General features: G+C 45.1%; 1 protein-coding gene across 2 annotated transcripts in view; it reads right to left on the bottom strand.

Annotated features, from left to right (window-relative positions):
* Window positions 1-1,871: 1,871 nt before the first annotated feature.
* ANK1 (ankyrin 1) overlaps window positions 1,872-27,872 on the bottom strand; it is a 203,070-nt gene continuing 177,069 nt past the window's right edge. The window contains exons 39-43 of one of the 2 annotated variants that reach the window (XM_069075835.1): window positions 25,908-26,232; window positions 18,057-18,140; window positions 16,745-16,879; window positions 16,237-16,375; window positions 1,872-5,199 (exon numbers count right to left, since the gene is read on the bottom strand). In XM_069075835.1, coding sequence (XP_068931936.1) covers window positions 16,274-16,375; window positions 16,745-16,879; window positions 18,057-18,140; window positions 25,908-26,232 — 646 coding nt within the window. In that variant the 3' untranslated portion in view covers window positions 1,872-5,199; window positions 16,237-16,273. Of the gene's footprint in view, window positions 5,200-16,236; window positions 16,376-16,744; window positions 16,880-18,056; window positions 18,141-20,551; window positions 21,034-25,907; window positions 26,233-27,872 lie in introns of those variants that run through there. The other variant, XM_069075834.1, reaches the window with a different exon arrangement.

Raw genomic sequence — 27,872 nt, 5'->3', positions numbered from 1 at the left:
GTGGATGGGGCGCTGGCCCTGGTGTCAGATCCGAGTTCAAATTTGACTGACTTACTAGCTGTGTGACCCTGGTCGAGTCACTTAACCCGATTTGCCTCAGTTTCCTCATCTGTAAAATGAACTGGAGCAGGAAATGGCAAATCACTCCAGTATCTTTGCCAAGAAAACCCCAAATGGAGTCACAAAGAGTTAGACATAACTGAACAACAACAAATTGTTAGGATAAGAAATTTTCCTTCTGTCAAACTGAGATCTGCCTCTTTGCATCTGTTGCTCAGTTCTGCTTTTGGGGGCCAAGCAGAATAATTCAGTCCCTAGGAAAATAGGATTAGTTTCCAAATTCTTAGGCATTTTGCTGTACAATTTCATACAGATTTAAGGTGGTACTGTGGGGGGAGCATAGTTCTGCTTTCCTGATGTGTTTTCTGAAAAGTGGAAGCTAACATCCAGCTGATACAGAGGCAGCACCCTGAAATGTTCATAGTTCAGCTGGGAGACCTTTAGCCAAGTCACATCCGAGCTGAGAGGCTCCTTACCAAAAAATGAGGATATTGTTACCGGCTTTACTCAACCCACATGGCTATTGTGAGGAGCAAATGAGATAATGGATGGGAAAGATCTTTGTAAACAGTGAAGTGTATTACACTCGTAAGTAAGGTACTATAACTGAGAACAGCTGAAGGAAGACCATCCCAGTACTTGCAAATGTGCTTTTCAACATAACCATTTTGTCATTCCTCCCTCCCTCCTTCCCTCCCTCCCTCCCTCCCTTCCTCCCTTCCTTCCTTCCTTCCTTCCTTCCTTCCTTCCTTCCTTCCTTCCTTCCTTCCTTCCTTCCTTCCTTCCATCCATCCATCCATCACTGAAATGTTGCCCAGAGGCAGAGGGATGGGCTGGATGACCTCTTAAGGGCTCTATGAATAGCCTCATCAATGGAGGTGGAAAGAAAATGTGAGTAGATTGCCCCCTAATGGTTATAGCTTATAAGGAGGAACAGCTGCAATTAAATGTGTTTTTGAGGAAGTGAGGAATTGTCTCTATGCATGGGATGAATATAGAAATCAAGAGAACCCCCTTGGGGAATGACAAGGTGTCTATGCAGCCCATTTAACATTTAAGCCCGAGGGTTTTCACTTGTGTGTCCCAGAGCCTGCTGAAGTCTGTGCATGGACCCCTTCTCATAATCATGTTTTTAAATGAATAAAATAAATCAGAGGATTACAAAAGAAAATAATTATATAAAACTCATTATTAAAATATGTACGTTTTAAAGTTAATGGACCCCAGGTGAAGAAGCCCTTCTAATAGGTTGTAATTCTGCCAGACTCCCCCACTTCCCTTGTCTTCTGATTGTTTCTGTCAGGACTTCCCCCCTCCTCCTTCCTTCTTCCTTGCCTTCAGGTCAGCATATATGCTGCCTTTATTTAGATGATGTCTACTTCCTAGCCTCATAGACATTGGTCTTGTCTATCTGTCTGTCTCTTTCTCTGTCTGTCTCTGTCTCTCCTGTCTTCTGTCTCTCCTCTCTTGTTCTTTTTCTCTCTCTGGCTCTCTATCCTTCTCTGCATATCTCTCTGTCTCTTCTCTCTCTCTCTCTCTCTCTCTCTCTCTCTCTCTCTCTCTCCCCCTCCCCCCCTGTCTCTCTGTCTGTCTTTCATGGCCTCTTCCTTTAGTCTCTGTCCAGAGGTCTCCCTCAAAATTTTGGTGGGGGAGGACTTCACAGACTATTTTCGGGAATGTGGAGTATCCTTAGAATCTTTGCCATCTCTCTATGACCTCAGCTTTTTTTCCCTCAGGCCTTCTTCAACCCAGTTTTTGTCCTCCCCCACCCCCATTGTTCCCCCCTCCCGCCCCAAAGAGAGACTGAGCCGTTCTCTATGTGTTCATTTCTTTATTAATTTTGACATCTGTTCAGCTGGTGTAGGGGAGAATGATTTATACATTTGGAAGGGGCAGGGAGGAATTTGGGAAGGGAACTCTCTCCAGGTAACAGAGCATGTGAGAAGAGAGAGTTCAGAAAAAAGGTTTTATTTTCATAACAATTTAAAAAAGAAAGAGGAGATAAAGGTTAATTTCAAAACTTCTAAAAAGCGTCTAGTGCGCAGACTGCAGCATTCTCTAGGTATCACATTGAGACCCCAAACTCTTCCTCTAATAGCTCCGACTAGCAATTGGAGCACAAAGCAACGGCACCCAAGGGGGCCTGGAGCCGGTATGGGCTAAAGCAGCCATGCCAAACAGGGTATAAGATGCCAAAGCATGGACCAGTGCTTTTAAACCCACACAAGACTCTGAAGATGCTATTGGTTTCAGCTGCATCAGCAATTCTAGGGAGATTATGGTACAGAAAGAGATACTCTAGGTATTTCTGGGTGCCGTACATTCTCTGCTAGTGCTATTTGTCTCTGGGATGATGAACCCGGGAGCCTGTTTCTCCTTGTGTCCTCTCTGAATTGATCACTAGAGACTAACGGCCTTCTCTTTCTTTCCTCTGTCCCTCACAGCAGAAAGGGCAGGTCAGGCTCAGGAGCTGCACACAGCCCAGGCCAGCGGTGCGTCCCATCCCCCCTGCACCACCTGCTGGGAGCTGGGAGCCCCTCCTTAGACCAATGTCAATCCCACTCCACAGGGGTGGGGAAGGGGCAGTTAGCTTTTGGGTCTGCTTGCTTTGATGCTGGGCAGTGTTTACTAATAAAAGTACAAAGAATGAGACATGGGATGATGGCAGTACCTTTTGTACCCCCTTTCCTTTTCCTACTCTATAGTCACAGCTGAGACCACACTTCATACTCCCCACAAAGGGGACTATAGGAGCTAAACTTCACTCCTTAAAATAAAAAAGTAGGCAAGTCTCTTATACTCTAAAATATGCTGGCTGGGGATGGGGGGGCAGGGGGTCTATACTTGAAAGAAGCCAAAGAGGCAGATTAGTTGGCACTTTCTTGGACCACCCTGGAATGAACTAAGAATATCATATTTAATTCCCACCCCCTCAAAAACAAAAAAGGAAAACAGAATTTAAAAAAAAGCCCAAAACAAGCACTACCACTGGCCACTGAATCCTTTATGGAGCTCAGAAAGCAGCAACTCCGGGGTCATTGGACTGTTGGAAAGCGCTTTCTAAATCTTAAACGCTATAGAAATGTGAGCTGCTGCTATTATTATTATCAGCCTGCAGGGCTCAAGGTCAGGTTGGAAGCTGTGCAAGGACAAAGCCAGCCTGGCTTGGGAGGTTCCAGTCCCGTTGGCACTGGGATGCAGGCTGTGGCAGCCAGAGCCTAATGCGGGCGGGGGATTGAGGGCCTGGGAAGGGGAAGGAGACATATTAGCTGCCTGGAATCATCAATCGTACTGGCAGCAGCACCTTCTGTTCTCAGGTCAATGAATGTTTATAATTGGTCATTGGGGCTGGTCTTGGACCCCCCGGGTCTCTGATAAGAAGAGAGTAGGGGCACTGTGCTACTCGGAAGGTTTTGATGCATCTCATAGAAGTCTCAGAAGGACCACAGGGGCAAGAAGACGCTCTGGGCATCTAGGGGAGCAGGTCAAGGAAAGGCTCCCTGGCCCCGGATGCTGCCTGCACTGCCCTGCTGGGAGGGGGATAGGGAGGACGTGGGGATTGTGCTGATTTCAGCCTCTGAGGAGGCTCGGCTGTAATTACCTTAAGGCTCTTCACTGATGGTACCCAGGCATGGAACCATTGTCTATTTCCTTCCTGTCCTGGACCAGAGCCCAGCCAGATGCTACCCAGGGGCTGGGCAAGGTCTTCCCCTTTGGACAGGCTTCTTTTTCCACCTGCTCTGCCTTCTCTGCTGCTCCACCTCAGCCTGGGGGCCTCCCCTCGAATTCAAGTTATTCTAAGTCAGGCCAGGGACTTGGCCCCTGGTCAGAGGCCAACCCCGCCCGTCTGTGACCCACTCCCCCTAACTGGAGCCCAGAGCCCAGTACCTGCTTCCACGCCTCCCTACTTAACCCTGCAAGGCATGCGGAAGTAAGAGCACCAAGTACTGCTCTGGGAAACTTTTGGTGTTTCGCTGACTCCTAAGAACTTGCGGATACATTCACTATTACCTACTCCTTTCCCTCTTCCACAGAGAGGACAGGCTGCGACTCCCTGGCCGGCAGCCTGAAGAAGCCCTCAGGAGCGGGGCTGTTAGTGCTTTGTACATACCGCTAAAGTGTTTCTATTGGTTTGCATAGTATTTATTGTTATTATTATAATTATTATTCATATACACAAGGCTGATTACTGTACAGTTTACACTTTGAACACAAACTATGAGATAAGTGCTTGAAGAAATAGAAAACCTCTTCTCTATAGAACATGCTGGTGCAGTCCTGGGGCAGCCACCTGTCTGGGTCACCTACTGAGAAAGAAAGCCCTATCAGGTGGGCTTCTGCCTCCCTTGGAACCCTGTGGCTAAGCCTGGGATTCTGCCCTCTTGAGCCCCCAACACTTGACAACCCCAAACACACTAAAGATCACTGTTTTCCATTGAGAGATGATAAAAACGGGAGAGAGACAACATAAAAAAAAACATCCAGTTTATCCACAGGAGATTACTATACAGCCTCAGACTTCACAGTAAAAATCTCTGTGTGTATGTATATATTGCAGGTGAAGAGGTGTCCGTCCATGTGTTGACGTGTATCCTGTATGCGAAGGAGAGCATATCGGATGGGTGTCTTGTCAATGGAAGGGTGAGTACAAACAGATAAATGACAACCAAGGAACTAAGGTTCAAGCTGATTTCATGTATGTGTTTGTTTTTTTCTGGTTGAAATCCACATGGATTTCTTATTGATGAGGTTGGGATAGGAGGAAACAAACCCTGCCCCACAGAAGGGCAAAATCAAAATGACTTTTAAAAACACCACCCCTGGTCACAACTAAGCCCTTGTCCTCTCTCTCTCTCTCTCTCTCTCTCTCTCTCTCTCTCTCTCTCTCTCTGTGTGCTCTTGTGTCCTGGTTTCCATCAGAGGTCCGTTGCCAGAGACAGGATTGAGGACTGTAGGTCATGCGTCTACAGCCAGTCGTTCATGCGAATAGGACAGTTAAAGGAAATCTCTTACAGAAATCATGCCGTTAGCCTATAGAAACATGTACAGCCGGCTTTGCCGCCCTCCACGCGTGGGGCTCTCCTCCAGTGTGCAGGGCAAATTGTGTGGAGTTCAGTGGTTGGGTGTTGAGGTGTGATCCTGAGGGAGAGAGAGAGAGAGAAGAAAGGTGTCTTTACATGCAAAGCCAACCCTTGGATGATGGGGGAAGCCAATTCCATCCTCATCACCCCTGACCCCCAATCCTCTGCCAATATTTAAATCTCTCTCTTTGCATAAGACAAGATGAATGGGAATGAGATACATTCTGGAGAGAAGAGTCTTCCAGTATAGAGAAGGAGGCAACACAGCCTGTCTGGCTGTCAAGGTGGTGCCAAAATTTTTGTTTCTTTGTGCAGGAAGGAGAAGAGTGAGTCTTTGTTCGGTAGGGGCAAGAGAGAGGTGCTCAAGCCTTTAAAATGGGATCAAGGAAGGTATTCACCACATGTCTTATTACCCAGAGCAACCAAATTTCAGGACCCAGTCCAGGCTGTTGTCTGGACACATACTATGTTTTTGCACTAAGAAAGATTCTGGGGGTGTGGGTGGGTGTCAATGATAACTTTAAAGTGAAAAAAGCCAAGGGGGTGTGTGAGCTGCTTGAAGGCAAGGCCCGTGTTTTGTTTTGTGTTCTGCTTTTTGGGGGCATCCCTAGCGCCTTTAGCATAGTGCCTGGCACCTAAGTGCTTAATAAATACTGGTTGATTGACTGACATAGAAAAGACTTAATAAATGCTTGTTGATGGATTTTATGTGCCATCCAGGCTGGCTGGTGTCCACTTCCCTTCTCCACTAACCCCTTGGCTTTTCTACCACAGGTCTGTTTCCTATCAAATATTGACCCTTCACTCCCCACTCCTACCCAAAAATCCCTATTTTATCATGTCCACTTGTCCACTTTCAACCTTAATAGTCCCCAGATCCCTCTAGTGACTGTTGGCCTCTGTTGGTCCTGAGGCTCCTATTGGTCTCTCTCCTGGGCCTCTTCTATCCTGTAATCCTGCTTTCTCCACCCCCCCACCCCCTCTGGCTTCAGCCTCTTCTCCCCATGCTGCATAGGAAAGTGCTCTGTTTCGGTAAGAGGAAGAGCTTTAAAAATGAGGGGTGAGAAGTGGCCTGGTATAGTAATCGCATTGGCCTCAGGGTTAGGAAAATCTCGGTTCAAGTCCTATATCTGATACTTATTAGGAAATTTTTTTTTAATTTAATTTTATTTTTTGGAGGGGGGAAGGCAGGGCAATTGGGTTAAGTGACTTGCCAAAGGTCACACAGCTAGTAAGTGTTAAATATCTGAGACTGGATTTGAGCTCAGGTTTTCCTGACTCCAGGGCTGGTGCTCTATTCACTGCACCACCTAGCTGCCTCAAAAGTGTTTGTCTTTTTAAAGAAAAAAGAGGCTAGAGAAATGTGAGTTGTTATTATTGTCTTAAAACATTTCTTACATTATCTTGTGCATGTGTCTTTTCATGTGGGTATGTTTTGTCTCCTTGACTAGACCATAAGATTCTTAAGGACAGAAACCAAAGAGATGTTTCCTTTCATCTCTAGTAATCACACAGGAGATATTTAGCGAATGCGAAATTTTTAAAAAACCTTGAATCTGAGAAATCACCTAGACTCAGAACCTTTCAGAGACAAACTTGACGGAGGTATGGGCTGGGGAGAGAAGAAGGGTTGGAGGAACTAACATTTATATAGCATCAGCACTATACTAAGTGACTTTTACAAATATTATCTCATTTGAGCTTTACAACAACCCAGGGAGGTAGGTGATTATGATTATTCCCATTTCACAGGGGAAGAGATTGAGGCAGACAGAGGTTAAGTGACTTGCCCAGGGTCCCACAGCTAGTGAGTGTTTGATGCTGGATTTGAACTCAGGTCTTTCTGACTCCAGGCCCAGCACCCTTTCCACTGTACCACCTGTTACCTCAATCATCTCCTATCACTTAATCATCTCTTAGCATAGACCTCAGCACCTTTTTTTTTCCCCTGCTATAGACAAGAGAATGTCAGAGCTACAGGGGATTTTAGAAGCTATCTAATCTGACCTAGGGCAGCTAGGTGAATGCAAGGGATAGAGCACCAGACCTGGAGTCAGGAAGACCTGAGTTCAAATCTAGATCAGACATTTACTAGCTGTGTGACCCTGGCCAAGTCATTTAATGCCCTATTTGCCCCAATTCCTCTTCTGTAAAATGGGGAGACACTGGAGAAGGAAATGGCAAACCACTCCAGTATTTTTGCCAAGAATACCCCAGGGAAAGTCCATGGGGTCAGGAAGAGTCAGACAAGACTCAACAATAATAACAACAATCTCACTTATGAGGAAACTGAGGCCCTGAGACAGGAGGTGACCAGAGGGATGATCTAATCCAGCTCCTCCTTTACAATGAGGTCAGGGTGACTTGCCCAAATGCATTCCCTAACTCCACCATGAGTCTCTTGTCCTCTAATGAAAGAAAAGACCCCACCTGGAACTATCCTATGGGATTTTTCCACCTCTATCCCAACGTGTCAGGACCCATTGTGGCTCTCACTGTAATGAGACAGAAGAGAGAGGTCTTTCTCTCTGACCCCCTCCCCCAATGACCCTCTTCTCCCTCTTCCCCTCCCTCCCTCATGTCCACCCTCTACCCCAAGCTCAGAAAACCAGTTTGTTGTTGTTCAGTCATTTGTCCAACTCTTCATGACCCCGTTTGGGTTTTCTGGGCAAAGATACTGGGGTAGTTTGCTACTTCCTTCTCCAGCTCACATTTTACAGAGGAGGAAACTGAGGCAAATAGGGTTAAGTGACTTGCCCAGGGTCACACAGCTAGTAAGTGTCTGCGGCCAGATTAGGGTCTCCTGACTCCAGGTACCACACTCCATCTGGTGCACCACCTACCTGTCCTCACAAAACAATTTAAAGTGGTTCAAATCCTGAACCTTAGTCAGCTCTCGTTGCTTGAAATCCTTTCTTTACTCATCTTCACCTCCTGGTTTTCCTGGCTTCCTGTATCTCCCAGTTAAAATCCGACCTCCCACAGGAAGCCTTTTCCAATCCCTCCTAATTCTAATCCCTCCCTTCTGTTAATTATCTTCTGTTTGGCCTGTATATAGTTTGTTTTTTTCATAGTTGTTTGCATTGTTAGATTGTAAACTCCTGGAGGGCAAGGGCTGGCTTTTGCCACTTTTTGTATCCCCTGGATTTAACACAATGCCTGGCACGTTGTAGGTGCTTAATAAATGTTTATTGACTGACAGGCCCTTTCTCCATATGTCCATAGGATGGATCTAGTTCATATTCTGCATGCTGCCTAGTATAACCACAGTATGTTGCTGGAGGAAAAAAAAAAGCACTAGATTTTGAGTCAGAAGAGCCAAGTGCAAATCCTGACTCTTATATTTACCTTCCCTGTGACTTGAGCAAATCTCCTCTTGCTCCAGGAGCTCAAGGAGAGGAACAAACCTTGAGTTTCCTCATGCATAAATGGAGGGTGTAAGAAGTCCTAAAGGAGTGCTAACATCCCTGTCACCCCATGACTAGATAATATGGGCAATCCCTTTCAGCTCTGAACTATATGTTCTTAACTAATCCTTTGTCAGTGGAAAGAGCCAAAAAAGACTCTGTCATGGTCTTGGGTGACAGCACGAGCCACAGCCACCATCACCAAAAATGTCACGGGGTCAGGGGATTGAAAGCTGAACTTAACCATTGGCATCACCTAGCCAGACGCTAGGGTAGGGAAGCAAACAGAGCAGGACTTGGGAGGCGGGAAGTCCCAAATTCAAATCCTGCCCTGGTCACTTACTAGCTGTGTGTCCCTGGGCAAATCACTTCACCTCTCACAGACAGTTTCCTCATCTGTAGAGTGGGGATGTTAACAGCATCTACCCTACTTGTTGTGAGGATTAAATTTAGGGATAAAATATGGACAGTGCTTCGCAAACCTTAAAGTGATATATAAATGTGAGTCGTTATTAAGATTGATTAGCCCCGGGCAGCTAGGTGGTGAAGTGAATAGAGCACCGGCCCCAGCCTCAGACACTTAATACTTACTAGCTGTGTGACCTTGGGCAAGTCATTTAGCCCCAATTGCCCTGCCCTCTCCCCTCCAAAAAGCAAAAGATAAAAATGAAAAATAAATAAAAAATTGATTAGCCCACTCCCTTCCTCCTGCTCACAGTCACCACCCCCATCCTCACTCCTCCAGCACTCCAAGGAACCATCCTTTCATTGGTGAGGGCCTGCCTTCTGTTGCTGCCAATTGGAACCTCCTCCATCCTCATAGGGAGTCTTCATGATCGGCCGTGGCTAAAATAGCTGCTCACCTAGTGGTCCATCTTTGGATAGAGAGAGCTTCTCTTCATCTCTCTAGGTCTTCAGGTGACAGGCAGGTCATCCCCAGCCTCTCCCCAAAGCCTTTGAGTTTGGGGAGAACTGGCTAGGATTTGGGCTCTGATGGTACTTTCAAGGACCTAGGGTTAAGTCTAGTCTTGATGATGTACTAGAAGGTGGTTTTATTTTCACCCTTGCAGATTCTTCTCAAGGATGGGGTCCCCTCTCTGAGCTCTCGGGTGGCTGAGCTTGGGGAAGCTTGTCACTGTGTCCCCAGGACAGGATACAGGCCCCCAGGTATGACAAGCCAGTATTTAGTGGGTCTTTGCTGTCATGGCAGCTGGAAGAAGATTCTGAGCCGTCACCCCAGTCTGACATGGAAGCAGGAGGCAAAACCACTACAGCTGTGCTGGATCCTTACTGGTCTAGCTGCTGCTCAGGGGGACACTGGGAAGCCTCCAGGGACCACTCCAAGGGCAACTAGGGCTCTCTGCTCAGAAGGGATAACTTGGACCTAGTCCATTTGAATTCCATTATTACAGGGAAGAAGGGAGCTCTGGAGAGGGGTTAAGGTAATAAGGTCTCAGATTGGTGTCTCAGCACTCCTAGGCTGGGAGATCTCTGTTACCACAAACCTTTACCAAGCACCTACTATGTGCTGGTATTTATAAATATTATCTCATTTGATAATATCACAATATAATATAACATAATAATCACAACAACCCAGGGAGATAGGTCCTATTATTATCCCCATTTACAGTTGAGGAAATTGAGACAAACAGAGATTCAGTGACTTGCCCAGGGCCATACAGCTAGTGTCTGAGGCTTGATTAGAATTTGGATCTTCCTGACCCCAGGCCCAGTGCTCTATGCACTGCACCATTTAGCTGCCCGTAGCCATATAATGTAGCGTTCCTGCATTCTTTTCTTTTTTACTTAATGTGACTGGTTCGTATCCTCCAGAACATTTTAGTGTGCAAACGCTATCCTCACGACAACTTTATGAGGTAGGTGGGTATAGCTATCACCTTCACTGGATGGATGAAGAAATAGGCTTATAGAACTTAAGCAACTTGCCCAGCCAAAGGCATCTATCTAGAAGATGGTGGAGACAGGTCAGGCTTTCTGAATCTGACTTCCAAAGCTCTTTCCCCTTTTTTGTGTTTTAGGAGGCAATCGGGTTTAAGTGACTTGCCCAGGGTCACACAGCTAGTAAGGGTCTGAGGCTGCATTTGAACTCAGGTCCTCCTGACTCCAAGTCAGGCACTCTATCCACTGTGCCACCTAGCTACCTCTACAATACCTTTTAGATGCATACCATATGCATTTTTTTGCAGAGGTTTGAGGGGTGAGGGAATCAAAGGAGAAAACAACAAACAGGAAGGTGTCCCCTTCAGAGAAATTTATTTGTATTGACTCTGCATATATTTGATATTTGATAGGCAGTGGGTTGGAATCTTGCCTCTAATCCATACGGGCTGGGAGCCTCAGACCAACTCTCTGTGATCATAAATTGCAAAACAGTATCTGATCAGAGATTCTCCTCAATGAGCTTTTCCCACAACAATGAAATCAGAGATCCAGGTTAAAAAAATGAAGAAAATATTTTGGGTTTATTTCTCTGGGTACCTACTGTGCCACACTAGAAGAAGGTAAGCTTCTTGAGGGCAGAGATTGTTTTGTTTTGGGAGGGCAGCTAGGGGGCGCAGTGGAGAACACAGGGTTTGAAGTATAGGAGTGTTGAGTTCAAATCCAGCCTTAGACACTTTACTAGTCATGTGACCCTGAGCAAGTCACCGAACCCTGTTTGCCTCAGTTTCCTCAACTGTAAAATAGGGATAATAACAGGACCCACCTCCCAGGGTTGTTGTGAGGATCAAATGAGATAATAATTGATTGTAAAAGTGCTTAGCACAGTGCCTGGCACATAGTAGATACTACGCGGTCTTCGAAAACAAAGGACATATAACAAGTGCTACAGAAGTGTTAGTTGATGTTGCTTCTCTGTCAGTAAAACTTAGCCTTGTATACATTAGGTGCTTAATGTTTGTGGAGTGAATGAATAGAAAAATATAGGAATTCTGAGCTCCTGATCCCTGTAAGCCTATTTAGGTATCTCTCTTGGCTTTGACAAGGGAGGGGGGCTGGGAGCTCCATGCTTCCCTAGGGGTTTACTCTGCCTTTGCCTTTGCAATTGAGGTTACAAGGAAGTTTGGACACAGTAGGTGTGAACACACACACACTCACACACACACACAGTGTGCCCTTTGGGATGGGAAGCTCCACTCTCAAAGTATCAGCATCTCAGCTGTATCATTCCTCAGTTGTGACCACAAGCTCAGCCAATCCTATAATCTAGACAATAATAGCAATGAGGATCCCCAGACGTAATACAGTGCTTTAAAATGGGCATAAAATGCTTTACATACACGATCTCATTTGGGGCTTACAGGACCCCAAAGGGCAGATACTACGGGCATTATGATTCCCATTTTACAGATGAGTCAATTCAGAATCAGAGATGTCCATGCCTTTCCTTTTCCTTTTTCTTTTTATCCAATTAATAAGTATCAGGGATTGGATCTGAATTCAGGCCTTACTCCTCACTTATTTAGGAAATGCTTTCTGCTTTACAATGCATTTGCCTCACAGCTGCCCCAAAGCTGTACAAAGGATTATTTCTAAGTGAGGAAAAGGGAGTAACTTAATTTGCTCATCATGGTCTCAAGCAGGCAATTAAGTGTCAGAGGCAGGATGTGAGCCCAGCTTTTCTCACTCCCTGGTAGAATCAGTCCCTACACCCCCTCTTGCCCTTAAATACCACTCTATTTCTCAATGAGGTGCACTCTACAGACTCCCCCCAACCTCCAGCATATGGTGCTGGGCTGCTTCTCCCCCTGCCTGCCAGCTGCCACAGGGGTGCCCCTGGGAATTCGAGCTGGACGTCAGTGGAGCATTAGGCCCAACAGCCGTGGAAATGTACTCACACTGCAAGGAAAGCAAGATCGATTCCAAAGCTGCCTGCCAGGCACAGAGGCATCTGCTGGTCTAGCCGAGGAGCTCAGTTAATCAGGAAGAGACCATATGCTAAGCCAGCTCTCCACGCAGGCTCCTACAGCAAGGCTGGGGTTAACTCCATGACCTGCTTAAGCTGCTGAGTTGCCTCGGCTCTAAATTTATCCTATAAACTGGCCCCACCAGTCATTTCTCTTCTGAAGCGTCTGGACTCGACAAAAAGAGCCCAGTCAGCATTTTGCCAACTTTCAGTGTCTATGGTGCTTTGCCCCCTGGGGGTGGAGATGGGAAGAGGGGGCTGGAGGGAGCCTGCCAAGCTCCAGCTGCACCATCTTGTCACTGTTTTGCCTAGCTATTGCAGAACCAATCAAAAGACTCCTGGTTGGCACTTGATGCCTTCCTCTCCTCCCATCCCCTAACCACACTCAAGGTAAACCCAGGGAAGGTCTGTCCTGAGCCTCTGCACAAAAGCAGTCTTCCTGGACTGTTGGGTTAAGGCTGTTCAGTTCTTATGCTTCCATCCCTGGGGTTCCAGCACTTTAGAAGTCCTCAAGAACTCACTTTAAGCCTTTTTATTTTGCAATTGGGATTAAGTGACTTTCCCAGGGTCACACAGCTAGTTAGTATCTGAGGCCTGATTTGAACTTAGGTCCTCTTGACTCCAGTGGCTCTATCCATTGCACCACCTAACTGCCCCAAAGCTTTTTCTTGTTAATGATAATAATCTAGACACAAATCCATGCCAGAGACAGTGTAGTGTAGTGTATAGAACTGGGTTCAAGTTCTGCCTAGGTTCAAGGTAGCTAGGTGGCCTCAGCAGGTAGAGTGCTGGGCCTGGAGTCCAGAAGTCCTGAGTTTAAAGTCAGCCTCAGACACTTACTAGTTGTGTGACCCTAGGCAAGTCACCTAACTTCTATTTACCTCTATTTATCCTCTGTCTGCCTTAGTTTCCTCACCTGTAAAGTGGGAATAATAATGGTATCTACCTCTCAGGGTTGTTACAGTAAGGACCAAATGAGATAAAGTTTATAAATGCCAAGAATGTTTACTACTCTTTGTAAACCTTCTGTATAAGTGCTAGCTATTACCATATACACTGGCTGTGTCACCTTGGGCTGTGTCTAGGCAACTCTCTGAGACTTTATGTTACAGTCTAGGTCCCCATCTAGCTGTTCGAGCCTGGGCAAGTCATTTAACCTTGTTTGTCTCAGTTTGCTCAACTATAAAATGGGAATAATAACAGTCCAGCACCTACCTCTCAGGGTTGTTGGAAGGGTCAATTGAGGGAATATTTGTAGAGAGCTTAGCACCATGCATAGCTCAGAGGAGGTGTTTAATAAATGCTTATTTTCTGGGGTGGCTATGTGGCACGGTGAATAGAGCACCAGCCTTGGAGTCAGGAGGACCTGAGTTCAAATCCAGCCTCAGACACTTAACACTAGCCATGTGACCTTGGGCAAGTCACTTAACTCCCTGCCTTCCCCCCCTGCAAAAAAAAAAAAAAAAGAAATGCTTATTCCCTTCCCCTTTCCCCATCTACACTGGTGAGAGGCATTTCTATAGTGTGAGTACTCTGGCTGACACCAGTGAAATAATGGGTCCGAACTAAAAAGAAAAAAAAACATGGTATTTTTCACTTTACAAAGTGCTTTCCTCTCTGCTATCCTCTGAGGTAACCAGTACAAGCATTATCGTCCCAGTCTTATAGATTCAAAGACAGAGGCTCAGAAAGATGAAGATCTCACAAAAACTATTCCTCCTTCCTTGAAAGCTACATTTCAGTATTCAAAGACAACTATGCTCAGGACTCCTTTTGGGGACTTAACAATGCTACTATTTGCTCCATCCCCTTAAGCATTACTATTTCCTATATTATTCTACTTTGCTTCTAGTGAAGGTTTTCAATTTCCTGGAAGATTTTTCTATCTGCTGCTTCATTTGGGTCCTCATAACAACCCTGAAAGGTAGGCAGGGTGGGCATATTATCACAATTTTACAGATGAGGAAACTGAGGCACAGAATTTTTCTTTCTTTGTTTAAAGTGAATTGCCTCTGAGACTATCTTGTTTGTGGCAGAATTGGGGCTACAATGCAGGTCTGTTGACTCCCTCTGCTTTTCAGAACACTGTATTGGCCATAGGAGGCACTGCTGAAGGTGGGTGCATGGGGTGAGGGTGGGGATTTGGTTCCCAGTTAGAGGATAGGACCTAGTAAACATTTGATGCTCATGGGGGTGCTTTGTAGGAAGAATCTCTCAGAAAGAATCATCTTCTTTCTCACTCTGCCACCATCATCCTCATCACACTTGCTTAGACTATTGTACTAGGCTTCCAATTAGTCTCTCTCTGCCTCCCAACTCTCCAGGCCAAAACAAACTTCCTGATATCTAAGGACTTTATTTCACAGAGGAAAGAGCATTGGAGTTGGAGTTTGCAAGACTTGGGTTTGAATCCTGGCTCTGACACTCAAAGGTTTGCAAGCTTGTTTTCTAGACATCATCTTACTCAGTCCTCTTGACCACCTTGCGATGGAGGTGCTATATTTATTGCCTATTCCCATTTTACAGATAAGAAAACCAAGGCTCAGAGAAGTTAAAGTGACGTGACCTTGGTCACTCAGCTAGTGATGATGTCAGGTAGGATGTGTGGCCTTGAGCAAGGCCCAGCCTCTCTAAGAGGACTTATACTGCATGTCTCACAGGATTGTGAGGAAAGTATTCTACAATAACATGGTGTAATGAAGAGAATACCCCAGAGACCTGGAACTGAGTTCCTCCTTTGACACTTACTAGCTGCGTGGCTCTGGACAGGTCACCCAACCCTGCTGAGTCTCAGTTTTCCTACTGATAAGATGGGGATAATATCACCTGCAAATACCTATTTTACAGGGTTGTTGTGAGGCTCAGAGGAGACATTATTTGAGACCCTACAGTGCTATAAAATGTAAGGCATTATCATGGTAATAATTGTCAATAATAATTATTCATTATAGTAAATAATTATCATTGATTATTATTAATAAACACTAAAAGGACTGGGATTTAAGAATGAGTAGAAGGAAGAAGTAAATTTTTGCATCAATCAGTGAATTGATTCCTTTTATTAACAAACCTTAAGGTAAGATATAAATAAATTATTCTTATTATTATATCACTTCTCAAAAAACCTTCAGATTGCCTACAGGATCAAAACCATACTCCTGACCTTCCATGGTAGTTGAGAGTTTTACAGATAACCTCTAACTGAGCTTTTTAGCCTTATTTACAACTAATAGCCCAGTAAGCTGTACTGTCCTCATGTAATGAAGAAAGGCCTCTGTCCTCATCTCTCCTTTTTTTTTTTTTTTTTGCTTTTTAGAGGGCAATTGCCCAAGGTCACATGGCCAGTTTTTGTGTTAAGTGTCTGAGGTCAGATTTGAACTCAGATCCTCCTGACTCCAGGGCTGGTGCTCTATTCACTGTGCCACATAGCCACCCCACTCGTCTCTCCCTTTTGAAATGATTCTCTTCCTTCTAGGACCACTTCCTCCATGAAGTCTTTCTTCCCTGACTGCTCCCAGCTAAAAGTGTCTTCTCCTCCCTCATCTTTTCCTAGAGCATTTTGCATGGACCTTGCCTCTGCCCTCACTGAGCTGTCCCTTGTACACGTTTCTTTGCACCTATGTTGTATTGCCCCTAACAGAGTGTTAGTTTGTAGAGATCAGTGTTGGTTTCTCATCTCTGCCATCCCAGCACTGAACATGGAACGTCCCTCACATGCACTGGCACAGAGTTTAGTGAATTTGAAGAAAAGTGAAATTACCTCCAAAGAGGCTGTTCGCCAGGGAGAGGCCAGGAGATCACTGCTTCCCCCTTTTCAGGCTTGCTCGTTTCACTATCTGAGCCCCCTTCCTCCCTTCCATCAGCTCCGACTGCAGGGTACTACTCCCTCTCACCTCCGCCTGGGGTGAGCCAGCAACAGAGGCAGGAAGGCAGGGCAGATCACATGAAAAGAGAAAGACAGACAGACAACAGGGACAAAAGGATGAAAAAGGAGTCAGCAAGGATAAGAATGAGGCTCTTGGTGAAAGGAACGTCTGTGGCTCTCCTCCCTTTCCAAGGTGCCTCAAGGGAACTGAGACCAAGGGGATGGAAAACAGGGATGGAAGCCCAAGCTGAGCTGGAAGAGATGAGAGACAGCCAGAAATAAAGAGTCCAGGCTACCAGAAAAAAGAGGCAGTGACCGGCTGTTGCCTCCACAGAGCTGCTGAGGTCTTCCTGAGGACCCCAGCATGAGAGGAGCCTCATTGGAAGCCAGAGGCTGCTCATACCTTGGCGTGCTTCATAAAGTCATCAATATCTGCTTCCAGCTCACTGGGCTCCTGCAGAGACCCCTCAGTATTCACCTCCTCCAGCTCCTGGGTGTCCCCAGATGCGTCTATCTGCCGAACCACTTTGCGGATGATCTGAAAGAGAGAAAAGATGGGGTTTCCTCTTTTGTCCAACTGATCCAAGTCCAAGGGAGCTCAATGGTATAGCCAGTTCTGATCACAACATTTCACTTATTCCACAAAGGACCACTCTTATGTAGGGAATGTTGTTTCTTTCTTTTCTCCTCCATTTCTCCATCTGCCACTGATCTCTTTGTTGACAAGCTAGCATGGGTAGACCCCAGAGAAATATGGAATGGAGGATGCTGTTCATCAGCCATAGAATGAGGGGTGGGTCTAAAGAGCCCTTCCAATTCAGGATCTATGATCTCATAAGGAATGCTTCAGGTCAAAGCAGGCCAAAGCATTGAGGAATAAGGCAACAAAAATGTCAGAGGGGTAAAGGACCCTTCCCACTAAAACCTTTGAAGTAAACTGTTGTAATAGAACATTGGATGAATGTTAGTTATTGTTGTGCTGTTATGGTTAACTAGAGGATCAGGGCTTGAGTCTTGACTCTGCTACCTATTATAATTCAGTCACTTAACTTTTCTGGGTCTCAGTTTCCTTAACTGTAAAATGATGGGGTTGAAGTAAGTTCTGTGTAATCTATGAAATGCTGTCAAGAAATGAAATCTGGTTTAGACAGGAGTATGGTAACCATAAGAAACAAACGTGGCATCATGGATAGATATCCCAGCCTAGGGGTCAAGAATACCTGGGTTCAAATCCCACATCTAATCCATGATGGCTGTGTCATCTTGGGCTAGTCAGTGTGACCTCACAGTACCCCATGCTCATGTCCAAGTCTGTAAGTTGCAGGAAAGGTGCTTGCTTTGGTACAAAGAGTGTCCTCATCCACATGTCAAGGGGAACAATAAAACCACAGGTCTTGTTCCTATCCCTATAGTGACTGAATGTTTGAGGGTTTTTTGGGGGGGCAGTTTTGATTTCAAGAAAAGAAAACGGGCTGTCAAAGGGAATTTCCTCTCTGAGACCACATGTCCCAATTTTGGTTTGGAAACAACAGTCACTATATCCAGAAGACACAGAGAACTCTACATCTCCTGTGGCCTCCCTTCTTTGGGGTGAGCAAGGAAAAGCAACCTCAAGCACTCATGGGCTTAACTGTCATCCCTCTTCTTGTTGGTGGGGCAGAGGTCCCCGTTGTCCCCCAGCAATCCAGCCCTTCCCCACCCAGCTGGGATCTCACCTTCTTTGTGACGATGTTGCCTTGCTCGTCTGTGAATTGTTCTTCAGTCACGTGTTCCCCTGGGATATCCTGAAGTTCATTCCCCTAGAGTTAGAGAAGAGGAAATGTCAGAGCTAATAATGTAAGAAAGGCAAGGACCAGAGAGATGGGGAAGAAAATGGATCGGCAGTAGAAGCAATAGCATCAGCAGCTGCCATAATCACAGAAGGAAAGTAGGGACACAGGAGCATGGTGGATGGCTGACCTGAGCACGTGCATCCACATGGAGCAGAACCACTAGGTTTGAGGCAGGAGGGAGCCCTGGGCAGGTCTGCCGGGATCACTTATTTGCAGAGTGTTTGACCCCATGAAAGTCATCCTGGTAGAGAGACCAACCTAAGCCTAATTCCTCTTTTCCTAAGCCTAATTCTTTCTTTTCTCTTCTTTCTTTCTTTTCTTTTCCTTTCCTTCCTTCCTTCCTTCCTTCCTTCCTTCCTTCCTTCCTTCCTTCCTTCCTTCCTTCCTTCCTTCCTTCCTTCCTTCCTTCCTTCCTTCCTTCCTTCCTTCCTTCCTTCCTTCCTTCCTCAAGGTTAAGTGACTTGCCCAGGGTCATATAGCTACTAAGTGTCTGAAGCCAGATTTGAACTCAGGTCCTTCTGACTCCAGGGCTTTATCCACTGTGTCACTTAGATGCCCCTAAAGCCTAATTCCTGAAAGCCATGTCCAAGGAAAGGAAGCTGTGATGGGTCAGAACAGCCTGGAAAGATTTTGTGTAACAGGCCTAGTAATGGAGACCAACTTAACTTGGTGTGAAGAGCTTCATCACCAGAATGTTGGCTACCTGGTCATGAATATTTTTAGCCATGTCAACTCAAAAATTCTTTCTACAAGGTTTTCAAGGAGAAGGTGCCATATGCATCAGTGAAGGTAATGCCCACTCTAAGTCACACACCTTCTAAAGCAGAGGTTTTTAACTTGGGGTTGTGAACTTTTTTAAAAAGACATTCTCCCTGGAGTCAGGAGGACCTGAGTTCAAATCTGGCCTCAGACACTTGACATACCTATTAGCCATGTGACTTTGGGCAAGTCACTTAACCCCAATTGCCCTCTGAAAAGCAAAAAAAAAAAGACATTTTAATTTGCATTTCTCAAATAATGATTTAGAGCATTTTTTCATATAACTATATATAGTTTAATTGTAGCCTTCTCTAGGGTGGAGTGGGGACGGAGAGAGAAAAAAATAAAAAGTGCACAGCAGAGAACAAAAGAAAACTCAGAAGCACAGGAAAGCTGGGTAACTTTGAAAACAATGTATAGTAGTTATTACACAGGTTTTTTTTGTTTTTACTTTTTAAAGTAAACAGTATGAAATGGAAATTCATGGTTTTATATTGAATCCTCTATGTTGTACTGTGTACATGGAAATGTTCTTTTAAAATTTTTTTGTTTTTAAGTTCTAAATGAATAAAAAAATTTAAAAAGGAAAGATAATTGACAATGGTATTTCAGCAGAATTCATTTCCTTCATATGCCTGTGTATTTTATCTTACACATTTAAAAATATTTTTTGCAGAAGGGGTCCAGAGACTTGACCACAGGGGTCCAGAATACAAAAAGAAACTTATGAACCCTGGTTTAAAGCCATTGAAATACTATAGTTTTACAAAGTACTTTCACATCTGTTATTTCATCTGAACCTCACAAATAGCCCTGAGAAATAGTCAGAAGGGGTATTCTTATTCCCATCTTATAGATGAAGAAATAAAAGTTCAGGAAATAGTTTCTACACCTAAATAATGGTGGTATGGGTGGGGTTTGGTTGGAATAGATGAGTTAGGTTACCTTCAATTCAATCAACTCAAGAAACATTAATTAAGCATCCACTGTATGCAATGTAAGAGACAACATGGGGTAACATGGGAATCAGGAAAACCTAAGTTCCAGTCCCTGCCTCAGACACATACTGGCTATGGGACCCCGGCCTAGTCCTTTAACCTTTTAGGACCCATAGGCAACTGCTGGCTAAATTTTAGAGCAGATGCTGAACTGGTAGAGGGAGTTTTCTCTTTGGAAATTCCCTAAACCAATGAAATTATAGATCTGGTCCCCTCTCAGAAAAGGGCAAGGTTAGGGACAGAAAGTAAAACACATACTTAATAATTTCTGTATTCAAGGAATTTAGCATCGTAATAATCTAAGAATCTATGAAGTTGAGTGGTTTGCCCAACCAACCTGTTAAGTGATGGGGAGAGGAGCTTGGGACTGGAGCCCAGACATCCTGACCTCTGATCTGGTGCCATTTCCACCACCTCACACCACTCTCCACCACCTAGGATTGGGACACATATCTGCCTCCCAGTGGGGAATGAGAGGCATGGGCAGGGCCTCACTCTCTTTGCCCTTCTTCCTCCTCTCCTGGGGGTCTTAAGTCTTCCATCCACCCCTGTCCTCTTCCCCTTGAGTCCCTGTGGAGGCCTCTTGGGGCCTCTCTCCCTACCCCTCCACCTAGCCTTTACCTTCACAATGACCCGACGCCGCACCACCCTGGTGGAGACAGATTCCTCGTCATCACTCAGGCTCTCGTCCTCCCCTAGCTCCTTGTCCAGCTCCTGGTGTAAATGCTTCAGCACATAGTACAGGGAGCCCCGGACAATGTGCATGACATTCTGACAACTGACCAGGAAAAAGCTTAGCAGCACCAATGTGACCAAGAGCTGGGTGACAAAGGTCCACATCCTTGCTGCCGCTTCACTGACCCGGCCCGTGGGTGCTGAGGGGTGCCAACAGCCCAGCTACAGAGGGGATATGACTTCTCATTCTCTCCCCAGGTTCACAAGCTCCCTTGGAGCTTCAGGAAAGCAGTGGAAAGGAGGAGCCCTACAGCCAGAAGGACCCTCCGACACAGCCATCCCAGGCTGGGCCCAAGGGTGACGTCATGGCCCTGTAATTTTAGCCCCTGCATACCAGCTGGCTGGGGCTGTTCATTTGGGCAAGAAGGAAGTGGGCAGGCACAGCTGTCCTCTGAGCTGGACATTGCTGTCAAAGTCACTTATACACAGGAAAGTGACACCCCTGGCTTCTCCACCCTTCCCTTTTTTTTTTCCAGGACCAGTAGATGAGGGTCTTATTCAGTTGTTTTTCTTTTAGGAGTCTTTCTTTATGCTGGATGAATGCCAGCACCCCCCCTGCCCCTCCCCCCCAAAAAAAGAGAGGGCCCACTGTCGGGGACTCTTCATTGATGGGAAAATTCAGGCACTCAAGAGAAATCTGGTGACATTCTTTTAAGGCTGCTGGTCTGGGACCAGGGGTGATAGAAACTCAACCATTTACCACCAGAGCTGGGGGCTTTGAGTAGGGCTTGGAAGTACAGTTTCTTTCAAAAATAACCAGGGAGCAAGTGATTTATATAAGTGGTGTCGAGTGAACACATTATGGAACTTAGTCCAGGCAGCTGGGCCAAGTGGAAGAGAGAGGGTGATTCCCCTTGACCTAGACCAGCCATGGTTTTGCTTCACTATTCCCTGACCCACTCCCTTTCACTTGTATATTATAGAAATACTTGATTTACTTAGTTGATGCCTCTTTTTCCAACCTCTTTGTCCAGATTTCCCCTTTCTCCTCAAAAACTTCTACATTCCAGTCAAATTAGTCAGTCAACAAACATTTTTTTGAATACCTACTACGTGCCAAGCATTGTGCTAAGTGCTTGGAATACAAAAAGAGGCAAAAGACAGTCCCTGTCCACAAGGAGTTTACATTCTCCTGGGAGATTTGCCTGTTCTCTGTCTTAGGCATCTCACTTCCCTCCCCTGTGACTTGCCCCATGCCTGGAATGCTCTCTCTTCACCTCTGCTTCTAGGAATCCCTAGAATCACTGAAGGCTTTGCTTAAGGTCTCTTTCCCACATGAGGCCTTTCCTGAGCTTTCTACCTGGCAGCACTCCCCTTGACCTTGTGCTATACTAGATAGAAATGCTGGGTCTGGAGTCTGAAAGACCCGAGTTCAAATCCAGGCACTTAGTGGTTGTGTGACCTAGGAAAGATACTCAATCTTTGTTTGCCTCTGTATTCTCATGTATAAAATGGGGATAATAATACCTCCCAGGGTTGTTGTAAAGAATAAATTGGATGATATTTGTAAAGTGGTTAGTACATTAGTAGGCACTATATAAATATGAGTTTTTCTTTTCCTTTTCTTCTTCCTCTTCATTCTTCTTTTTCCTCTTCTTTTTTTTTTTTGGAGGGGGAAAGGCAAGGCAATTTGGGGTTAAGTGACTTGCCCAAGGTCACACAGCTAGTAAGTGTGTCCAGTGTCTGAGGCCAAATTTGAACTCAGGTCCTCCTGAATCCAGGGCTGGTGCTCCATTCACTGCACCACCTAGCCACCTCCCTCTTCTTTTTTCTTCTCCTCCTCCTTTCTTTCTTCTCCTCCTTCTCTTTCTCCTCCTTCTTCTTCTCCTCCTCCTTTCTCTTTCTTCTCCTCCTCCTCCTTCTCCTCCTCCTCTTTCTTCTCCTCCTCTTCTTTCTCCTCCTCCTTCTCCTTCTCCTCCTCCTCCTCCTCCTTCTCTTGCTCCTCCTTCTTTCTCTTTCTTCTCCTTCTTTCTCTTTCTTCTCCTTCTTCTTCTCCTCCTCCTCCCTCATCCTTCTTCTCCCCCTCCCTCTTCCCCACCTCGCAGGATTTTTGTTAGGATCAAAGGAGACAATATCCATAAAGTGCTTGCAGACCTTAAAGAGCTATAGAAACTCTGGCTATCACCTGCATACATATTTCCCCCTGGTAGAATTTTAGCTCCTTGAGGACAGGCGTTGTTTTTATTTTTATCCTCATATTTTGTCTTTGTATCCCCCTGTGCTTAGCACAGAGTAGGTGCTAAATCAGTGTTAGGTGAACTGAATTAAATGCCCTTAAAATTGTAGTCCACATCATGCCCTTTTTGACCGTAAGCTATCAGAGAGCAGAGACAGTGTGTGGACTGCCTTTGTAACCACACAGGTGTTACATTATGTGTGCACAGATAACCAAAAAACCCTACCCTCTACATCAGGTGCTCATCTTTTCCAGGCCATTTGAGGAAAGAACACAGGGTTGAAAATAAAGAAAAAGCCTGGATTTGTAGTCAGAGGACCAAAGTTTGAATCTGTTTGCTACTATGTGACCTTGGGAATATCATCTGTCCTCTTTGAACCCCCATTTCCTCATCCATAAAATGAGAGAATTGGACCAGATGATCCCTCAGGTTCCTTCCTGATTTTACTTTTGTGAATTTATTAAATCCCAGCTCTTAATTTTGTAAAGTCCTACTTATTAGCTATGTAGGGCAACTAGTGCCATATAGTTGGCACAATGGCTGGAGTGCCAGACTTGGAGTCAGGAAGACCTAAGTTCAAATTCAGCCTCAGACACTTACTAGCTGTGTGACCCTGGGCAAGTCATTTCACCCGGTTTGCCTCAGTTTCCTCATCTGTACAATGAGCTGGAGAAGGAAATGGCAAACCACTCCAGTATCCTTGCCGAGAAAACCCCAAATAGGGTCATGAAGTGTTGGACACAATTGAACAAAAAAAGCAGCTTTCAATAAGTCAATGGAAATATCAGTGGCCTGTTATTCTCTGAGAGAGCCCCCCAGCTCAGCTGTTTGCTAAAGGTTGCCTAGTTCAGCAGCCTAATTCATGTCATGCAAAAGTCCCAGATTTAGAGTAAGGGGATCTGAGTTCAAACCCCAGCTTTGCTTTTTACTTCCTGTGTGGCCAGGTGCAAGCCACTTAAGCTCCTCTGGGACTCAGATCTGGGACAATGAAGGGGTTAGACTAGCCTGGAAAATCTTAATTAACCTTTTTTTGTGGCACAGAACCCCTTTGGCAGTCTGTTGGGTTGTCTACATTCAGGAGTGATCTGGAGCCAGCTCAAACGAGTTCCCAATGATGAAGTTTTCAGTGTGAGCATTTACACCTTGAGTATGGCAAATACCCTAAATAAGGGCTTAATTTATTGTTTTGTTGATCATTTAGACTTAAGAAAGTGATGGAAAAAATGCTAATAATGCCAATTAAACAAAAAAGTGGGTCATGCATACATTTTTTTCTTGGTCAGTTATTAAGCACTTACCAGCATATCCCCTACCTACTATCATAATTGGAGGAAATGTTTTATTTTAGTTAGAGACTAAAGAAAATATGGAGAAGGAAATGGCAAACCGCTCCAGTATCTTTGCCAAGATAACCCCAAACGGAGTCAGGAACACAACTAAAGGAATGAATAACAATAAAATAGCAAAAGATGTAATTTTCCCCTCAACTCACATTCATGGACCCCTTGGAATCTATCTGCAGGTTCCTTGGAGGTTCAATGGACCTCAGGTTAAGAATCCTTGAACTAAATGACCTCTAAGAGCCCTTCCAGGGGGCAGCTAGGTGGTGCAGTGAATAGAGCACTAGCCCTGAAGTCAGGAGGACCTGAGTTCAAATCCAGCCTCAGATACTTGACACTTAACTAGTTTTGAGACCTTGGGCAAGTCACTTAACCCCAATTGACTTGCCTTCCCCCCTGCAAAAAAAGAAAGAGCCCTTCCAGTACTAGATGCTAATGACTTTTTGAACCTATCATCCATGTAACAATTCTATCTACTCCCTCTTCTTTCCCCATTTCACTGTTCCCATGCTCTAGGGCAAGTATCCTTAACCTTTTGGGTATCTTAGCCCCCTTTGACAATCTGGTGAAACCTACCCACTCCTGAGGATCATGTTTTTAAATGCATAAAAGAAAATATATAGAATTACAAAGGAAACCAAAATTTAGATGTAATTCCGCCCCCCCCCCCCAAATCTATACTTCCAAGAGACCTCAGGTTAACAACACCTCTTCTAGGGAGTGCTAGGTCCTCTGGTGGTAGCAGGGACCATTTTGGGTTGTGTATGTTCCTGGAAGCTCCTTTCCTGGTCCTTCTTGGGAGAGGCTGGTGGGGGGAGGTGCTAAGGTTTTGGAGTACAGCAGAAACCCAATTAGGGAGAATGCAGGGTGGTAGATCAGTGTTATAAATGGAGACCAGCAGCCAGTCCAGCACTCACATATTTGGCAGGACAGCATTCTAAATAAAACTATTTAACTTCTGGCAGGTTCTTGGAGCCAGGAATCTGGGATTATCTTGGAATCTACCCCGCCTTTGGGGCCTACTGAGTAGTGATAACCCTGGGTGGCTACTGACAGGCCCAAGGCAAGGAAGAGTTAGGAAAAGGGAGAGAAGAACAGATAAACATGATGTAGTAGAAATAACATAAAGTTTAGAGGCAGAAGGGTTGAGTTCAGATACCAGCTCAGTTAATTACCAGCTGTGTGATCTTAGATAAGTCCCTTTACTTCTTTGAAAGATGATAAAGGCTCTTTTTAATTTATAAAATGCAGGGGGTTTGAACAGATGATTTCTAAGGTTCCTTCCAGCTAGGATTTCTGAGTCTATGAGAAAGATAGGAAGATGAGAAAGAAATAAGGAAAGAGAAGGAGGGAGTAAGAATGAGAGAAGGAAGGAAGGAGGGATGGAAAGAAAAAGGAAAGGAAGGAAGGAAATGAAAGGAAGAGGGAAGGAAGGAGTGAGAACAGAGTGTGAAGAGAAAGGAATAATGAGAAAAGAGATACCTATGGTGGGGATTAGTTCAGTGTGACTTAGTAGTGACTGACTCTTGCTTTAGGCCTATCAAACCTAGTAGGTTTTAATAAAAAAGAAAGGTAGAGAATAATTTTATCTGCTTGCTTCCATATTGAGTTGAGTCTAGCTACAATTGAGCAAACTGAATGAAATGCTTGGTTTTGTCTTTGGGGAGTTCCATAAGGACCCCCAGCAAGGGGCCGTAGCTGCCCAGCTGCCATCATGGCCCTTACCTTGGCTAGCCTGGAGAAGGCACTCTCAGCTTCTTCCATCCATTTTCCATAGCCTTGACTCACGGTTGGTCTCTGCTCTCTCTCGGTGAGGGGACTCTCAGACTCTGATGGTTCCAATGAGTCGACTCGCATGTGCTCTACTGTGGGCACCAGGAACTTATCATATTCCTGAGACCCACTGGGCTCCAGGCCTTTTACAGAGGAGATAGTGGTCACTGTTCTCTGGATTGAGTGTGGGCCCCCTGTGACCTCCTCTTGCCAAGAACTCTGTGCAGCATCTTTCAGGTAGGAGATGATAGAGCCATCTGTGTCCCAGTCCTTTGTTCTGGAGCCCAGACCAGGAGGCAATGGTTGGGAAAGAGAAAAAGTAGTCTAAGTCACGTGGTTGCCTGCTTCTGACACCTTCCCTTCCTCCACTCCATACCATCAAAATGGTAGGAAACGCTCTATTTCTATGGCCCAGCCAAACTTAGACAATGTGTGCCAACATAAACAACTGATAATAGTTCTTTTAGTAGACAATTAGGGATCCCCTAGAGCTGAGGTGCTAAAGGCATGTGGCCCACAACACTCCCGAGTGTGGCCTGAACCATATTTAAATGTATTTCCTATCAAATTTTATTGTGTCTACATATTAATAAAAAAAGAAATATATAAGCACGTGTGGTTTTCTAAGGGAATACGCAACTTCTAGGGATCTAGGTAGTACAGTAGATAGAGTGCTGGACTCTGACCTCAACTTTGTGAGTTCAAATCTGACCTCAGACACTTACTAGCAGTGTGACCTTGGGCAAGTCACTAACCCTGTTTGCCTCAGTTCCTCATCTGTTAAAATAAGCTGGAGAAGGAAATGGCAAACCACTCCAGTATTGTTGCGAAGAAAATCCCAAATGGGGTCATGAAGAGTCGGACACGACTGAAAATGACTGAACAACAGCAAGGGATCCTGTTTCTCTTTGAGTTGGAGCTACTGCCCCAGAGTACACCAAGCAGAGACTGGGGTTACCTTAGTTCTCCTTGGTGAGAGAGAGGTTTCTACCCCCCCAGAGGGTAGAAACTAAGAATGAAGGTGGGAAAATGTGAGAGGAGCTACAGGGATGAAGACTTTGGTTAATAGAAGGGAAAACTTCCTACCAACCAGACTTCCCCAAAGTGGGATGGACTGCTTTAGCAGCTTGTGATTTCCCTGTCCCAGAGGATGGATGACAACCTCTGAGGAATGCTATAGAGGGGAATTCATGACCTATGAACTTTCTTCTAACTCCGAGAGTCCGTGACCACGAGCTATTCTTCCTTTCAGACTAGAATAGTAAGACTATTCTTCCTTTCAGGGGAAGGATGCAAACATGCTTTTATTGACTATTATGTAGCAGGCACTGTGTTAAGTGTTTGGGGTTTTTTTTTTTTTGGATCCTCAAAACAACCTTGGGAGGTAGGCACTTTTATTATCTACATTTTACAGCTGAAGAAACTGAGGCAGACAGAGGATAAGTGACTTGCCCAGGGTTATATAGTTAGTGTCTTTGGTCTTTATTGAACTCAAGACATCCTGACTCTGAGCCCAGCATGCCATGCACTCCACCATCTAACTGCCTTGAGGGATACCAACATTTTGTCTTTAGCCCTTAAGTAGAAATGTCTGTTGTGTACAGGTCAAATCAGGCACTCATTTGGAAATCTAAACAGAAGTTTGCATCTAGTTTTCTGAAGAAATTTTGTTCCTTTACTGTATACAAGTCATCCAGGTAAGAAAAGTGGGGGACTTAGCTAGACAACGACCTTAGTTTTTTTCTATTTTAAGTTGCCCGTAGGTTTTTTGTTTGTTTTTTGGAGGGCAATTGGGGTTAAGTGACTTGCCCAAGGTCATATGGCTATTTTTTTGTGTTGTGTCTGAGGCTGGATCTGAACCCAGGTCCTCCTGACTCCAGGGCCAGTACTTTATTCACTGCAACACCTAGCCACCCT

This window comes from Petaurus breviceps, unplaced genomic scaffold, assembly GCF_028583685.1.
Source record: "Petaurus breviceps papuanus isolate PSGF00001 unplaced genomic scaffold, PetGlider_PUasm1.0 90919, whole genome shotgun sequence".
NCBI lineage: Eukaryota > Metazoa > Chordata > Mammalia > Diprotodontia > Petauridae > Petaurus > Petaurus breviceps.
The sequence above is the reverse complement of the archived record's forward strand: the minus strand, read 5'-3'. Positions and strand labels throughout refer to the sequence as shown.